The sequence below is a fragment of the Parasteatoda tepidariorum genome, chromosome 10 (assembly GCF_043381705.1).
Source record: "Parasteatoda tepidariorum isolate YZ-2023 chromosome 10, CAS_Ptep_4.0, whole genome shotgun sequence".
Taxonomy (NCBI): Eukaryota; Metazoa; Arthropoda; class Arachnida; order Araneae; family Theridiidae; genus Parasteatoda; species Parasteatoda tepidariorum.
The window spans coordinates 72,119,986-72,139,000 of NC_092213.1; the positions used below are offsets into that span (position 1 = coordinate 72,119,986).

Consider the following 19,015-nt stretch of genomic DNA (forward strand, 5'->3'; position numbering starts at 1 on the left):
TTACATAAATTTAGTAGAGCCTCCCTGACAGAGCGGTATTGCCCGAGAAACGCTGTGCAAAGCGTGGAGGTAGCGGGTTCGAATCCCGCTGTTACCCTGGATGTACCTTCGTGCTGTAATTCTCTGTATTGTACTATCTGTCTTTCTATTTGACAAAGGTTTATAAGCTTAAATAGAGCACACATGCCTGCAAATGTATGTAAATTCAATAAATTTAGTAAAAGAACATTTTGTTCTGTATTTTGCAGGAGATATTGAATGCTTACATAACGGCAGTTTTCACTGCTCTGATCACTTTTGCATCCCTATGAATGAAAAATGTGATGGAGTTAAAGATTGTGAAAATGGGAAAGATGAAATTGGATGTGGTAAGTTAAATATCATAATTCTTCTAAAAATAATAATTTTCTGTTCAAGTACAGGCTTAATACAGTCCTTCAAAAAATTAAAAATTGATGTTAATACTCTAATAAATTTCAAAGTTATTTATTTTTATTAACCTTCACTTTAAATTTAAAATTTCTCTTCTTCTAATTTCTTGAATAGATTTGTTTATTGAAAAAATTAAATATAGTGGTGAATATACAAGCCTGCCAACTACTACGCTTTTTGCAAAATATTTTATAAGGTGGTCAGGGGTGAAAGCGAGACGGAAAAGAGGAAAGGCTGGTAGTAAAACCATTTCAGTTATAGCTAGTTTTGGGGAGGAGTTTACTTATTCTTTTTCTAAATTTTTCAACAATATCTACTTTATTTTGGAAAAGAAGCAGTTTTATATATATGACAGAATTATAAAAGAAATCTTGATTGTTACAGATATTTCATTTTTTTCGAAAAAAATGCTGCAATGAAATGTTTTACGTACCAAGTGTTTCTCTTTTCCGTCTTGCTATATAAGGGCTTTCACCCATGAGGGTGGTAGACATTTAAAAACCTTACCACGAAATAACTATAACAAAGTGGCTTTGCATATAAACTTTTAAAACATTTATATGTAGTGATGTGGAAAATAAATGTAAAAGAATAAAAAATAATTCAGTAAAGCATTAACTTAGCTACCAGTAAAATAAATTTTTATAAAAAGTGAAGAAAGTAGGCTGCCTTGGATATAAACTTGAAAATTATATATTATTTCTACATTCTATTACCGCTTTTTTTAAAAGTTTGAGGACATTACAAACTCTGGAAAAGATGTCAACTGTCAACTTTGGCCGTTACTATGCTTCCGGTGGCTTCGCCCATACTCAGTGAACCTGTACCAACCAGCCAAGATATATGAAGTGTGCAGAAATGCACTACTCATACCAGCTTCTCCCGCCATGTGCTGCAACTGCGAGGGAAGCCACACCTCAAATTTCCTTGGGTGCGAGGCCCACCCCAATCGAAAAAGACAACAGACTAAGGATACACCTGCAACTTCAGCTCACCGTCCAGTCTCACTTGTGAAAGAACTGCAGGAGCTCCTGAAAAATCAAGAAGTGATCAGTTTACTTCAATCTTTACTCAAGGGGGTCTCCCCCTCCGAATGATGACCATCTTACCACAACACATGCTGTACTCTACTGAGGACCTAAAACCTTTTGAATTTACTTCAGAACTTTTTTGATACATATGACTTCCTAGCATATGGTAACACAGATTCGACGAATCAGTTAGTGGCGCTTCGCGCCAAACAATGAGATATCCTTAATATCCAGCATCAACTACTTTGCTTTCTGTTAAAGATCTTTTAAAAAGGCTGGGAATTACAAAGTTTATCTTGCAAAAGTTGTTAAATTTGTTAGCCTTAGATAGGTGGCCAAAGTTGCATTTTAGATGGCCTTTCGAGATTTTAGTGGTGTAAAAAATAACTTGAAATCAAATCATCCAGCAATTCGTCTGCCTAAAATGTCCTAAATATGATCGATTGCGTTCATGTCCGGTCGTTTGTATTATTCTTTCCTCCTAAAGGAAATCATTCATTGAGTGAGCACGGCGTGACATGCAATTGTTGTCTTTTAGCAGGACCTCCAATGCTGCTGTGTAAGGGATTACAATAGGTCTCAGGATATGATCCCTATATCGGTAACCGGTCAGAGCTCCATTTCGAATGATATGGAGATCTGTGCGCCTATCAATGGAGATGCCAGCATACACCATCACTCCTCCACTGCCAAATCTTACACTTTCGTGCACGAACACATGATTGTTTCTCGTACTACATTCCCTCCAGATGAAAATACGCCCATTAACCGGATGAACAGAAAAACAGGACTCATCTGAGAAAATAATTCTGAGTTCATTCATTTCTCCTCCAGTTCATATGCTCTGTGGCCCACTCCCTACGGGCGGACGTGACGGTGTGCCTTGGTGTTAACATGACACACACCATTGGACGGTGAACATACACACTCACAGAGTGATGGTGGTTTAGAAAAGCCTTGTGAAAAAACTGTGGTGCCAGTAGCCGAGCGAAGGTGCTGTTGAAGAAGAGTGGCATTCTTAATTCGTTGTCTTCGAGTCATTATTTATCGCTATAGCGATAGATAACGGTCTGCATTGGGAGTTGTTGCACGTCTACGTCATTGCTCTGATTTTCAGCATGCATTTCCAGTCACACTTCGTGAAATCACACTCCTATAACTTCTGCTAGTCCGCCTTGTGTTTGCCCCCTCCCCATCTTAACTGCCAACAACGCTCCAAAATTCTGATTCGGCTAAATGACTTCATTTAGACCTCACACTCATTGAAACGATGCGCTTACTGAACGTTGGTTACTATATTTAGCTTTGTTTTATATAACGTTGAAAGCCAAATCAAATTCACTGCCACTAAAGCGTCATCTTTGACGTCAAACTAATAATTTGCGTACTGCAAAGTTTGAAAAAACAGATGAAAAATTTGCATCTGTGTCTTAGATTTTATTCAAAAAAGTAATTTGCTTACACCGTTATTTTATACAAGACTTAAGATATCTTTTAATTTTTTTGAGCAGTGTATATTGTTTTCTTACTTCTAGGGTTACCACGGGTGACTAAAAGTTATGACTAATGCAATTCAAAATTTCATTAAAAGAAATTTTAATTAGGAACTTTAATAGCATATTTTCTTCCGTTTTCTATTGAAAGTTAATGTAAAGATTCACGATTCATGAAGATTGCATGAATTCTGTGTTTGCCACCGATGGCGGCAATAAACCGATTCGTCGGAATAAGGAGACGATGTATAATTGGGGAAGTTAAAAATGTCTAGTGGAAATGAGAATTAATGAAAATAAAAGGTTTAAAATTGGTCTTATGCATTGTAAGTAGATTAATCTCTTATTCTTTAAATTGAGGTGGGAATATTGATTTAGGATTGGTTTTAAGTAGTTACGATTGAATTACTAAAAAGGTAATAAATAAATGAAAGTGAATTGAATTTCTACCATTTTTTCGCTTTTTAAGTCGCCTGTGACATTCCTGTTCTTTTCAACCATTACAGTAGCAGAGATGCCAACTTGCTCCGGGCAGCAAATATATATTTTAAAGTGGTAGTTTTGTGATTCTTGGTTTAATAAATTCAATTTAGTAGATTTTTATAAACCACTATTTCTGAATAATTCGTAGGCTTATATGATTCATCACTTCATAGTACTTTAGTCATGCTATACCTTCTAAAATGCAAGCAAAAATAGTCAAATATTTGCAAAATTTACTTTGAAGTTATTTACCCTTTTTCTAATTATTTTTGCGTGTCCGGAGCAGTTGGCATCTCTGCAGTAGACAATATTTTTCATATTATTTACCCATCTCACTGACTGTTACGAGCATGATGACTGAGCATAGGCAATGCTTGGCTCAAAGAACCAATCTCCATTTGACTAGTGTTTTTGGAGAATTTGAAAGAAAGAGTTGATTTATGCACCAGTAGATACCAACTACTCCGCTTTCTGCAAAAGCTTTAATAAATTGGTAGCGAATTAAATAGTAAAGCTTGCTGAATAAGGATATTTACAACCCCTCTTTAAAAGTGCCACCACGAGATAACTGCCATAAAGTTGCATTCCATTTGATTCTTTGATATGTAGTGGCGGAAAAATTACTGGAAATGGAAAGTACTAAACTAAAATCTAACTTAACTTTCGTTACCACTAAAAAATATTAGTTTCAAAGTGGAGCATGTTGACTTCCCTAATTGTTGTACCCTCCAACATTAAAGGTTTGTTAAAATTATTTCTTATTGTGGTAGAGAGCTTGAGCAAAAATTTAAATACGCAAGTTGTTATAAATTTTTTTATCAGATTTTTTTTCTAATGCCCGCCTGTGTTAACATCCGTCAATTCAGGCATCTACAGGGCAATTTTGTTGACCTCTCTTACAAGGGCACCCTATTAAGTGGGTCAACGTCGCTCCCACAGTAAAGACGTATAGTACAGAGAAGGAAAGAACATCATTGCCTTGCCCGGGATTCGAGCCCAGAACCTTTCTGATGCTCCCTGCCCTCTATGCAGACCGGTCGGCTTATCAGATTTACCAGATTTACGCCCAGAGGCATTTGACCTTTGATAGGTCAATTTAAACTATGTTTTAATAGTGGTGGAAAAACTTCCTTTAAATCTAATTTATTAAAATTTAATCTTTCCTATCAATAGAAGAAAAAAATTATGAAACGACGGAAATTCTGTAAAAGTTGAATATGCTTATTAAGCTACCTTGTCTTCCAGTAGCCTCATTGTTTTTACTTTATTGCATCGTAAATTGATGATGGATGGAACAAAGATTTGTATATACTGCCTTAGCCTAAGGATTTGCTTATGAATAAACTATAGTTCAAATTTTAAAAAGTCACAGCTGCCTTCTTAGATATACGGTGTGGGAAAATTTTCAATTTGCTCTAGAGCTTGTGCGAAGTGTGTGAATTTCAGTTACGTAAAAAAGTTAAATATTGTCACTATCTCAATCGCTTTATATACAATATATAATAAACAATAGTTTTTATCATGATGTTAGATTATATTTCTCCTAATTTACTTACTATAACAATGTTTGTATATCTATGCGTAGTATATAATTTGTTTTATGTTACAGAAACAGGTATATTAAATGTTAAAGGTGTGACGGAGGCACGTAGGAAAGAAATAACATGGATAAAAAGCAAGCGATCTTCTTCTTGGGGATGGCATGAAAATACTCCACGAGTTCTATTTTCTCTCTTCTTATCAGGAGGAGTCAAATTTGACGGAACAATCCATGAAGAAGAATTAATGGCAAAACAAACAGAGCTTAAGACTTCTATTTCTCTGCTTAAGTAATAGTCAAATATCTTTTTAAAAAAAAACACTTCCTCAAAACTGCAAATAATGATATTTTCAATTTGATAACAATATACTTTTTAAAAAAATATTTTGTTTAGCCACATTTTTCTTTATTTTCTAACATTAAAAAGTAAACATTCCTGCTACCGTCAGTTCTTAGCCGAAGGTGTCACGTTGGTTTAGGTTCTACAATTTCATGACCAACGGCTAGAATATGGCACCCATCGATCTGAAACTAAGTGAGCTTCAAGCCATCACAAGCCATCGTACTTCAAAATGACTCTTTAGTGCCGGTCAAGGTTGAATCAGCCTTTCATCCCTTTAGTAGGTCGATAAATGAGTACCAAGCATGCTTGGGAACTAAACACTGTGGGTTTCGCGTACGGCTGACCACCTAACCGGTACATCTGCTCCTGCACCCCAGAGCCCCAAGGTCAAGAAAACTGAGATGGGCACAGTAGGCTTTGGCCCTCTATGGGCTGTCGAGCTACTGAGTTTAGTTTTAGTTTAGATATGTAAAGAATCAAGTAAAAAGAAAATCAACAAAATAGTTAATAGAATGAGAAAAACGTTAACACTTTACAGATACGACACTTTAAACGAGCTCATTTTTTACTAAGAAGCAGACAATTTTTGTTTCTGCACTTTAACCCTTTAATAGGTCATTTATTTCTAGCAAAGGTAAATTAAAGTATTTTTGGAATTGAAATTGTTTTAAGAATAGTAATTGATATAAGAACGAAAAACTCATTTAGTTTATAAAAATACCATTTTTTTAGTGGTAAATATATTTAACATGACCTATTAGGAACTTCAAATTAAGGTAAACAACGTTAAAGAGCACAAAAAATTATGTTTGCATTTTAGCACAAAGGTCGCCCACTTGTGTATTTATTAGGAACTTATTGACTTTTATTTTTATTTATTTATGAAATAAATTTTATAAATGCTACAAACCTCGAAAGGAATTACGTACTATATAACTTTTATACATTTTTTAATATGACACAAAAATAATCATATTGGTTGAAGGATCGAGATTTGGCACTCCACTACCGCCTGATATTTCATGGCTTTCTCTTCGTTTAAAGCAAATTCAAGAGTTTATAACCTTCACGAAAGTAAGCCATAGAAACTATAGAGGTAATTTCACTTTGATATTCAACTTCTATTGAAGAAGATTCTATAATTAGTCAAGATACGTTTATTTTTTTTTAGAATACCAGATATCGTAGTAAATAGGAAACGTCAGTAAAATTTCATTTATTTAAAATGGTTTGACAACTAAAAATGTTATGTAATATTTTATAAACAAATTATTTTTATATAACAAAAAATACACTTTGCTATTTTTAGTTTTGATTTTTTGTAAAATTCGTCAATTAAATTCGTAAAATTAATTTTAAAAAAATCAGAAATTTATTTAGACGAAATAATGATGTCTAACTAATTTTAACCTGAACCCTTTATCCAGATATGATTCTTTTATTTATGATACAATATAACCATCTAAGTTACTTCAAAGGAATTAAATATGTTGTCTGAAAATAAAATGAACGATAAGAGCCTTCGTGAAACGAAAACATGTCATGTATATTTCTTAACGAATCAATATTTGAACGAAATAAAAATTTGTGAACAACGCCAACGTGTCAAATCATTTTCAGATGTAATATTTTATAATTAAATTTATATTTTATAATAATTTTATATTTAAAGCTTAAATATAATTTAATTTCACAGCTAATAAATTTTCTAAGATTTTGCAAAACATTCAATACTTGAGTAATAAAAATTCATTGCTCTTACACTTCTAGCATTGATACTTTTTGAATAAAGAGTAAAGTTGCCTAGCTATTTTCTTACGTTTTTTAAATTTATTTACGAAAAATGCACCACATTAAAATACTAATAATTCAATTTTTCAGGAACCCTCTTTCAGCTCAACAACTAAGCATGTTTATAAACAGCTTATTGGTGACGTGTCACAATCCTCGTCAGTTCTATGGACAGAACCTGATAAAGCGTTTAAAAGAGCAAGTGCAGTCTACGACTAACTTCACGCATCCAATAGCATATTTAACTCTCTGCAATGCTAAAGAACCATGGCCGCTTAAAGCATTTACAGATATTAACAAAATATTGAGCACCGATGCTGATTATCCCTTTGTTAGAGGTAACTCGACATGTTTTCCAATTGCAAGTTTGCATTATAAAATAACATGCAAAATTTATTGTTGCATTTATAGAAGTAATTAATCTTACTTAATTCGGGTGTGGTGATTTCAAATCTGAATTTAGTTTAGTTTCTAAAGCTACAAATTTTTTTCGAAAAGATATATTTAGATTAGTTAATTTTTTGTTTGTATGTGCTAAAGTTTATAAAGAATGTATAGGCTTATAAATATTTGTCTGTTCCTTTGAAAATAACACTTAAGACAAAAAAAATGACCTTAATTTAATCCAACATAAAGTGAAATGCATTATTGCCTTCTTCCTACCACTCCTTATGTAGCAGAGAAGGGGGAACACTTAGCATTCTCTTGGGTGAATTTTTAATAAAAAATCTGGGTTGGGAATGTAATGTTAAATTGCATAAAATCTATAGCTTACAGGAGGAAACCAAAATGTCTAAGATTCGTTCAAAAATCTCATGTGGCGATCATGTAACATAAAAAAAAGTTTTTCCCCATTGTAATTTATACTAAAATTTAGTCTGTTAATTTAAGACTTTTATAATGTAACATTGATTGACTTACTTTGCTTTATTTACAAAAATTGGGCACCTGGGCCGTGCAGAAGACCCATATCCCATGCATCAGGAAATTTTACAAAAGTTGAAATAAAATACTGCTGGAGTTCAGCAGTCTATGGGGTGGCTGTTACTGAGCATTGTTTGAAAATTTAAAATTATTCGTTATAATAAGTTAATAATAAAAAATTTCAGTAGTTTTAAATATTTTATAAAATATTGAGACGTCTATCTTTACTTTTTCTGAAAATTGTCAACTTGTACCATTTAATGAACTAAATGCATTTTAAATTAATTTTGAAAGTGATTTTTTTTATCTTAAAAATAGCTTTTAGTTTTAAGCTTTCTACAAATGTGCGAATGTGCATCGATTGTTGTTCCTTGATACAGATTATAATTTTATGTTAGAAGAAGAGAAAAGTCATTGTGGGAATCGGGCTATAATAGACACATGAAATAGTTAATATTATTTATAAAATCAAAAATTCTCAGAAAATTTTGTCAGATTGGCATAGCTGTGTTACATTTTCATATGAAGTTGCAAGGCTAAAAACACTGTATTGTTAAGTAAAAAACTGAAACAAATAATGTTTTTATGATGGAAAAGTAACAGCCTAATTTTTGTTTTAATAGCAACTTGTAGCAACTATAGCAACTTGTAGCCACTATAGCAACTATTTAATAGCAACTACTTCTATTCATCATTTTTAACAATAGGAGATATTACCAGTAGTACCGATAACAACAATTAAATGAACAACATTGGCTTTGATTACAATTAGGTGATTTTCTTATTGTCTTCGGAAATGGAACAAAATCTCATTTTTAGTCGTTTTTGATTTTATATAAAAGAACGAGGCATTCTATCTTATTATAAATTTGCTGTCACTTTCTATTTTAAATTCATTAGTTATTCTGAGTAGTGTTACGTTTTCACTGCATTGTTATGAATACTGCAATGAATAAAAACTAAATTTTATTCCACAGACTATCAAGCATTTGCTGTAATGGCAGTTTCGTGTTATGAGAACCAAACGAAACTGCTGAATAAAGTTGAATATAGCAGTTTAAAAACCAATTATGAAAACGTCATTAAACTTTTTAAGGAGACTCAACTTTCTGATGGAAGTTTTGGAAATCTGCATACAACTTCATTGATAACCCAGGTAGAAATTTTTGCATTTATTATGTCAAAACAATTCTTTAGAATGTTGAAGTCCTCATTGCAAAACAGGTATACACTAAATTATAGCGATAAACTGAAATAGTAAACGGAATTAAGGCGACAAAGGGCTTTCAATTTTTTTTTTGAAATTATCAAGGGATTTGCTTGAAATTTTCAGGATACATTTATATTGCTAAAAACAACTTTTATACAAAATTTCAAAAAAATATTTCAAAATTTAAGAAATTGAAAAATTTAAATTTTTCAATTTTTTATGTTTTTTTTATATTACTCCTCGCGTCTGAAATTTCGTCAAAATGACAAAATTCTTTTAAAATATTACATATTATGTAATATTGAAAAAATTGTTGGAAGTACTTTTTTTATTTTTTATTATAGAAACAAGTAACATTAAAAAAACAATAAAAAACCTACATTTTTAGAAAAAAATCATGATACCTCTATAAAATATCAGGTATAAAAAAAATACTATTCACGTAATTCAAAAAACTTTTCCAACAAAATGTTAATAATATTCATAAATATTTAGCATTAAATTCTCAGGTCAATAGAATGAAAATTCATTACGCTGGAACAGTTTGAAAATTGTAAATTTCTCAAAAAAGACATTTTGAGAAAAATGACTTTTAGTACTTTTTCATTGCAAATTTTGCATCTGAACAAATATTTCTTGTTTTTTATATAAATACCTATAAATATTGTCTAATGAACTAGTTTAATAATTATATACTTTAAATTTTTTTAAAAAAATTAACAAAATATTCAACTAATTTTAAATTAATTTTAAACTAAACTAATTTTAACAGTTACCTGCAGACAAAAAAAGGTTAAAAAAAGGGGCGTGGTCAAAACTGAAATGGCCATAACTTCATCAATTTTGCTCTTATTCCAGAAATTTTTCTTTAAAAATGTTCAGTTAAATGTTTAAATTTCAAAAATATAAAATGTAAAATATCGATTTTTTGACAAATTTTTGCTTCTTTGAAAGTCCCTTGTCACCTTAAACTCTGAAAGCCAAAGATTTGAGGAAAATCGACTTTTCAATGCCAGCAATAAAACGTAACAAGGGTTAAAATCTGCTTTACCACATGGTTAGGTTTAAAAATAATAGCTGAATAGTTAAAGCATAAGTTCGTCTTACGTAACTATTAAACTGAATGTCATTTGCCAACAGTGAAGACTATACCCCTCCAAAACTTGCTGTTTTTTCCGCGAATAATTCTTCCCAGGTGCAAATAAATAAAAGCAAAACTTTTACAACGAATAGAATTGTATTAGTCTTTTGTCATTCTTGGAATGCTTGAAGAATAGCTACTACATTTTGTATACAACAATTAAAATTATTAAAATCTTGTATAAAATTATTTTATTTCTAATTTATTTCATTATAAATACATTCCCTTACTACCACTCAATAAAATATTTTCTTACGCAAATTGTGTAACAGTTGGAGAGTTTTAACGATTACTATTCTATTTCATTATGAAGTGCAGAGACGCCAACTTTCTCCGGTCAGCAAATATATATTTTAAAGTGGTAGTTTATCAATTGTGATTCTTGGTTTAATAAATTCAATTTAGTAGATTTTTATCCACCACTATTTCTAAATAATTCGTAGGCTTATATTACTCACCACTTTATAGTATTTATGTCACGATGTTATTTTAAAAAGCAAGCAAAAATAGTCGAATATTTGCCGTTTTTTTAATTAGTTTGGCGTGTCCGGAGCAGTTGGCATCTCTGGAAGAGGCATAAATACGTTTATTTAAAAAAGTTTTTTTATATTTAAATGAAAGGAAAGTTTTTTTTTTCCCTTTAATTATTACTTTATTTTCAAAAATTCTTTGTAACATATGGATTCAAAGTTTACCCTAGATAGTTGTATCATCAATACATCATTGTGGGTGTGGATGTTTTTTTTATTCCATATAAATATTATTTATGAAACAATTGTATTAGCACTGTTTACTTTAAAAAAAACGGAAACTATTCTCTGAATAAGACTGTGGATAAGGGACCAGTTTACCCTGATAAGTTATTTTAAACCTCTAGTACTCAAGGTTTGCGTTTCAGGAGTGTTTTCTTTTCTTTCTTTTTTTCAATTATTTCATATTTTTAGATATTATGTGAGATAAACAAAATATATTTGTCCATTGTAATATATTAAAGATCTTAAACTTCTTATTTCAATATTAAATGCATAGAGCTGTAATACAAATAGGGCAAGCCCGCTGTTACATTCCCCATCTCCCTTCAAATATCAGAGGTCCCTCTCATTCAAACGATTTTGTAGGAGAAATAAGAGAAGCATGTGGCAGTTAATATGCCTTACATTCTTCAGTCGATTCGTGTTTTGTACTTATAAAGGCAATGGAAGAAAGCTAAAAGTTTCAAGAGCGTTAAAATTAGCAGAACAGGTAAATATTTTATAATTTTTTGACAAGACTTTACTAAATTAAATTTTATTTTAGAATTTTAACTGTTTTAAAGTGTGAAAACTGTTCAAAATTGTTAAAAAATTTACGAAATTAAGAACAGAGTTTTGAATGGTATTTATAACAGAAAAATGTATCGTCTGAGAAAACTTATCATAATTTGATTTAGAAGTTTTCAAAGATATCTGTAGAAATAAAATAATAATATTTTATTTGTAACATCACTGTATAGTAATTTTTTTTTATCGATTTTTCAGTATTGATGTACATAAAAAACCCGTTAAACTTTTATTTTGATATAAAATTTTTTAATAGTATTTGTAAAATTGCGAATATCTTTTAAGATACTTGAAATGTTTGAAAAAAATTACAAGAAATGATTTCAGACATGACAAGCAGACGAAAAATAAAATAAAAATTGAAAAGAAAAGAAAATTCTATCTCAATTTTTAAAAAAATCCGTTTCCTTCTTTTTAACTGATTTTATTTTAACATTAGAGCTGCTGTGATAAGGTTAAACAGCTTTAATTTTTTAGATTTTTTTAGCGCGGTTTTAACATTAAAGAGCTCTGGCAATTTCAGTTGAAAAACACTTGACGATAATATTAAAGAACTAATAATTTAGTGTTAAAGAATAGTTTAGTGTCAGAATAAATTGGAATAGTTTAATGTTAGAAGAGTTCTTTTCTTTCAAAGGCAAAAAACGTAAATAAACGAAAAAGAAAAGGAAAAATAATTTTAACCTACTACATTTTAGCACTAACGTTAAAAAAATTATATATTGAAAGTGAATAATTATATATACTCATATTTTTAGTTTTAATTGGGTTCTTATTCGTTTATATATTCGTTTATATCTTATTCATATATATTTGTAAGATACAGTTGAAAGTATAAATTTGGATTTTAGAATTAATGGAATGAAATAATCGGTATTAATATGATATTTTAATGAAAAGAAGAGCATTCAAAAAGCTCATTTATATAATTAAAAAAATATTGTAATTCCAAAAAGCCATAATCAACTTACATGTGAAATGGATATGGTCCTCCCTTAACAATTTTTTCTGTGTGAATACGGCCAAATAAATCACCTTATTTTAAGATTTTTAGCTTCAAAATTCCAGCATCAATTATCTTCCATTAAAATAACAAGGAGAAGCGAAAGGTTGAAAATACTCTATCTCGATTCACTCTTTCTCTATCCCCACAATCAAGTGGCTTCTTTATGAGAACCAAAATTTTCGGGATGTGCGTGCTAATATAATCAAAGAAATATGATTTTTCAAAACTTAAGAGGCAGCGTATATGCGATTTTTATAATTTCACATGATTGAAACTCAAGGATACATTCCTAGGGTTTGGGGTATTTAATTGATACCCCACTTTCTCAAATTTTTAGTCTTTCTTTTTTAAACTATTCATTAGCGTTGTTTCTAGTTTGGTACTAATTGCAAATTTCTGAAATTTCCTAATAACAGACAGCCCAATACTCAGAACATCTTACTTCGACATGGAAAGCACTATGATTTTCATCAAAAGGACTCTTTAAAACCTTCTGCTTAATAAAAACGTGGCATATCATTATACATTATATTTCGCCAAGTTCTTCATTTACCTAGATTGTTAACACTGCCTGTAATAAACATTTTAGGCTTTAATATCGAGTGGTCAGGAGTATGAAAAAGACTGGAAGCTCAATGCAACTGTTCATTATCTATTAGAGCAACTGTCTTCTCCTCATGATGTTGTCTCTAGTTCTCTAACTCTTCCTGTTCTCAATGCAAAAAGTATAAGTGACATCTCAAAGGTTAATTGCACTTTGAATCCTAGAAGAAATGGATATGGTAATATATTTAATTAATCATCTCTTTTTTTTTCCAATCGAATCAGCCACTATTAGATTTAAAGAAACGTGTCTTCTGTATTGAAAATATATGAACATAAATCAACCAAAAAGTTTAAATTACTAAGACTCAAAAATTTTATCTTTTGCACTCCGTATTTTTTCAACGGTGTAAGAAATCACTTTAAGTTTACAAGACAAAACTTTACCTGCCAACTTCTATGCTCTTCCAAGAAGCTTTTTTCTAGCTATAGCAAAATAAAATTTGAACTGTGAGAAGACTTTTCATTTAAATTCAGCCCAATATTAAGAACATTAATTGAAGTCCTGTAATTCCTGTATGTATGTTTGTATTAAACGTAACGGTAGTTTCAATCACTCTAAATCAAATTTGTTACTACAAGCTTAATTTAAACGTATAAATGAGGCTAATAGATAAATTGTAAAATTAAATCTTCCGGAAGAATTGGCAGGTATGAAAGTAGCGTTTTTATAAACTTTTGAACCATTTACATGAAGTGGTGTGAAAAATAACTTCAAATCTAACTTTAAATCTATTAAAGAATTATTCATAAAAATATAAATTTTGCTATCACTAGAAGAAATTTTTCAAAGTTAGCATCCATGCATATAATTTTTTTTCAATGCCCACCTGGAGAATGACCTTTCGTCTTACAGGCATCTGAAGTTCAGATTTGTTGACCACTTTTTCAGAGCACTTTATTAGTTGGGTCAACGTTGTTCCCCACAGTAAGGACAGATAGTACAGAGAATGAAAGAACATATATGCATTCTCCGGGATTCGAAACCAGAACTTTTCTGGTGCAAGACTAGTTCCCTAAACCCCTACACAGGCCGGTCGGCGCAAGCTGTAATATCTAAAAACCACTAAACATAGTGGTCATTAAACATTAGGATGTAAAAATTGTAACAATTAACATAGTGCGTAATTTAAATTTGGCACTTGAGCTAGATAAGCACCCTAGGGGTGCAAAGGGTACATTTCTTTCTTAAAAACGATGTATGAACAAACGCCACACTAAAATAAAAATATATTTAATTTGATTTACGTATCTTAACATAAGTTTATTTGCCGACCGGCCTGTGTAGGGGGCAGGGAACGGTCCTTGCATCAGAAAGGTTCTGGATTCGAATCCCGGGCAAGGTATGGATGTTCTGTACTATCTGTCCTTACTGTGGGAGCGACGTTGGCCCACCTAATATAGTGCCCCTGTAAGAGAGGTAAACAAAATCGCCCTGTAGATGCCTGAATTGACGGATGTTAACACAGGCGGGCATTAGAAAGAAAGAAAAAAAAAGAAAGAAAAACATAAGTTTATATGCTTAAAGTAGAAAAGTGCACAAATTTAAAAAGACTTATTAGTTTTCAATTGTATGAACAAAGCAATCAAAACAAAGATTTAATAAATCCTTAATTAAAGATTTAATTAATCTTTTATAAAATAAACATTCAGCTCGTAGATGACATAAGCAATTTTTTTAAATAACCCATTGAAAATGTATTTTACTTAATAATTTCTAATTTTATATAAAAGCTAAAAAGTGCCCGAGCTTGTTTAGGCTGCAGATTAAGGTCTGTGCATTTAAAAGAAATTCTCTTTAAACTTGGTATAAAGGTATAAGTACTACAAGAAGAAATTTCTTCATCGGTTAATCCTGTACTTACAAAAACACTTAATCTGCTTTTTTAAAAACCTTGATGACAATTTATATTTAAGTGAAGCAAAACTGACTCATAGATAACGTGAAAAGACAAAAGCATCAAAACCAGTATGATTTTTTCCAGTCATAAGTTGAGTTTGACCAGCTATTGACATCTAATATAAATTAAATACGGTTTCGTGGATGGCTCGATAACATTTCAAAGTATCTTGTGAGAAGACAAATTTCTGCTCAGATACAGGGTTTGGACAAAATTTCGAAAACACTTCTATACTAACTCAATGTAAACATTATTTCTTTTTTGCAGCAAATATCTTGGAAGATTTTACATAACGAAACCATTGGTACGATTCCAAAAATCGCGTTTGAAGCTTTTGCAAAAATTGGTGTCCTCTTTATTCATACAAACTTTGCATCGATCAAAACAAGTGTAGGAAGTTAAGAGCTTATTTTCCTTTCTTTATTAGCACTATACCTAACCACCCTTAATCACCACTGTAATTAAAAAGCATTCTTTTATAAATTTTCCAATTTTATAGATTGATTTTGAAATTGCTGGTATTTAAACATAAAAAATGCCTGTCAATTTCCTCGCCTATTTTATATCGATTCAAATTTTGTATGCATGCGACGAGCACCAATTCTAAAAGCATCAAGCATAATCTTTGAATTTGAGCTTACAGCTTTGTTAGGTAAAATCTTTCAAAACAGTTGCTGTTAAAAAAAGGATTATATACATAGAGTCAGTGTAGAAATGTTAGCATATTTTTGTCCAACTACTATAACTCTTAATTTGGTATCGTTAAATTGTTTACTTTTAATATATTTCTCAAATTTCGTAAAATGAAAGGAAATATTCCAGTGTCATATCAATGTTTCTACTTTTAACCAATTGTTAATCTTCCAGATAACCAAGCTTCTGAAACAAAAGACTATACAGGTCCAAAAATGCGTGTCCAGTATTCACTTTACGTGGGAGACGAAAAAGATGTGATCCATACGATTTCCCTAAGAGTTCCAGAGAACTACACGGCTTATGAAGTGATGAAATTAGCTGAAACAGAAGATCCAAAATACACGTAAGTATTTTAAGTTCTGTCCTCTCTGTTATCTCCTTCAGGGACGACGGGATAAAAACTTGCTCTATTTCAATGTTTTAAAAGTTTTTATTATCTCTAAACTATGCGGGTATTAATTAATCACTTTTTTTATTGGTTAAATGGTCTGAGAGAACAGAAGGATCACTCCTCTGAAGCGTTTACCATTTCAGACAGTGACGTCACGGCGCTGCATCAACTTCTTACTATTAAAACAGTGTTTCGCATGTAACTAGCATTCCGGCATTCTTTTTTTGTGATTTATTTTCATATATTTTTTTTTCTACTTTATGATGTTATTTTCATCGCATCTGATTACACAAATTTAACATTTGTAGTCAATATCAGCTTGTGCGATTGCAACTTGCAAGAATTCTCTGAAACACAAAAATGAAAAACTTAATTCTTTTGTTACCCCCGAAAACGCTAAAAATGTCAACTGAGGAATTAGAAAATTATCTAGAAGAATTTAGCCTGCTGTAAATAAAAACACAATATGTTTATTCTGTTTTCTAAGAACTTTTAAATCAATACCCGTCCCGTCACTTCGAAAAGAAGAGCAGACAAAAATGTTGAAGATAAAAAAAAAAGTGAACAAATCAAATTCAAAATAAAAATAAATAAATTATTAAAATCCTGAACTACAAAAATAAAATTTATTAATGCTTGAATTTCTTCCAATTTCATGATCTATTTTTTAATGTCATAATTCTAAATATTAATGTTTCATTTTAATTAAACGCTTTAATGATAAAATATGTTAAAATTAGGTATCTAAATTTTGGAGGTAGCCGGTTCAAATCCCGTCGTAACACCAGCTGTATCTTTGTGATGTTCTTTTAGTCTGCATGTGGGTTAATTTATGATTTAACACTTAATTATGGATTTAATAAATTCATTTTTGAATAATGTTGTCTACCACTACATTCTTGCAACGTAAACAAATTTATCAAACCTGTAGTTCGTTTCATATTTTAAATTTTGGTCCATTTATTTTTGCCCCGTGAGAAGTTCAATCTATGTACACAACAATTTTTTCTTTTTAAATCGTTGATTTTTCCAAATCTATTGCTAGAAAAGGATTGCACAGCTTCTTTTTAACCCTTATTGTTATTGCGTAGAACTTTTCCTAGAGGTATTTTTTTTTTGCCCCCCAAAATATATTACTGATGTAAATGCATATACTTTGGTCTGAAATTATGCATTTCTAATTTCTACCAACAACGTTCCTACTGTCTGAAAATCTTTTTAACACGTTCACGCCGGGGTGACCCACCGGTGGGTCACGCTAGATTGTCTCATCTTAGCAGCGCACCGGAGTAAAAACCGGCAACAATAAATTTCATTTTTTAGTTTTTTTCCGGGAATAATAAAAATCCGTAATTACCAATTGTTTTTAACAGATCAAATTTTATATTGAATTGCTTCTTCGCCGTGATGAATTTCCTTACAGTGAATTGTTATTGTTGAGAATAGATTAACTCCTCCCGAATATTATCTAATATTGAAATAGTTCTTTTACCAGTATTTTCTCTTTTCCCGTACCAGTATTTTCACTTTTCCTGTACTAGTATTTTCACTTCCACCCACAACTCCAGCAAAAGTTCAACCAATTAAGCATATAAAAGNGGATAGGGGCCGCTGCGCGGCCCAGGTGCCCAGTTGTTTTTAAATAAAGTAAAGTAAAGTAAAGTATTTTCACTTTTCCCGGTGTGAACGTGTTAAAGTGGTAGCAAAAGTGAGATATAACTAGATGTTTTTCGACCTCGGGTCGTACATTTTTTTATTTGACCGTAAGTGTTCATATTTGGATTAAATACAGGCGGGCGAGATTGCAGAGCAGATTTTACGGTTTAAGGCTGCTAATTTTCGGTAAAGACTAAGTACTGGTAGCAAGAACATATCATTTTTATCTTTAGCTTGGAGAAATAAACTGCTCATAACTACCACTATTTAGTGTCACTTTAATACATGTGTGATCCGCAATGATAATATGCAGCTTAAAAAAAATATACTTTTTTTTTAACTCTTCGTGAATCGAGAGAGTTATGAAAAATCACGGAGGTCATAAAAAAATTATACAGTTCCTAAAGAGATATCAAACCGAATTTTGCAGAAGATTTTTCCCAGTGGTAGTGAAGAGACGAATAAATTTTTAATTTGTCGAATTTCGCCACCACTTAAAACCATAACATGTTTATTAATGTGTTTCTTTTAACAAAATTATTTTTTCATCTTAGCCGGTATCTATGCTTAAACAAACATGCATAAGTTAGTGCAAGGTATTTCAGTCGAATATTAATTTTTGTATTAATTTCTTTACAGATTTAAATACAAAAAGATTTCTGGCATGATGTATGTGTATCAAATTGATAAAGCAATTAATGATCCTGAAGGAGGCTATTTCTGGACTCTTTATCAAGGCCAAGAAACTATTAATGCAACTCTTAACCACTACACTTTGAGTAAGTCGTTCATAAACTACAATTTACACTAATTTACTACTTCGGAGATGTCTCCGAATTAGTCAAAATATTTTAAAAAGCGTTAGTTTACTACCATTAATTTCTTCAAACCATTTTAGTAACGATAATATTATTTAAAAAAATTAAAAATTTACTCGAATTATGTGTTTCTAATTATCTTGTCTTCGCCGGTCACCGGTGACCTCCGTGGCAGTACGAACAAACTCAGTGCCGGTCACTGGTAACCCCCTGTTAATATTATTTATTTCTCCATAT

General features: G+C 31.1%; 1 protein-coding gene across 1 annotated transcript; it reads left to right on the forward strand.

The window, feature by feature from the left end:
* Positions 1-248: 248 nt before the first annotated feature.
* LOC107436605 (uncharacterized protein CG3556) lies at positions 249-18,739 on the forward strand (the record flags this gene model as incomplete). Its single annotated transcript, XM_043056662.2, is given in 7 exon segments — positions 249-368; positions 5,049-5,268; positions 7,204-7,451; positions 9,015-9,193; positions 13,303-13,495; positions 16,085-16,256; positions 18,600-18,739. Coding segments are annotated over 7 exon segments (1,213 nt in total), but the record flags the coding sequence as incomplete, so codon positions are not given.
* Positions 18,740-19,015: the final 276 nt, after the last annotated feature.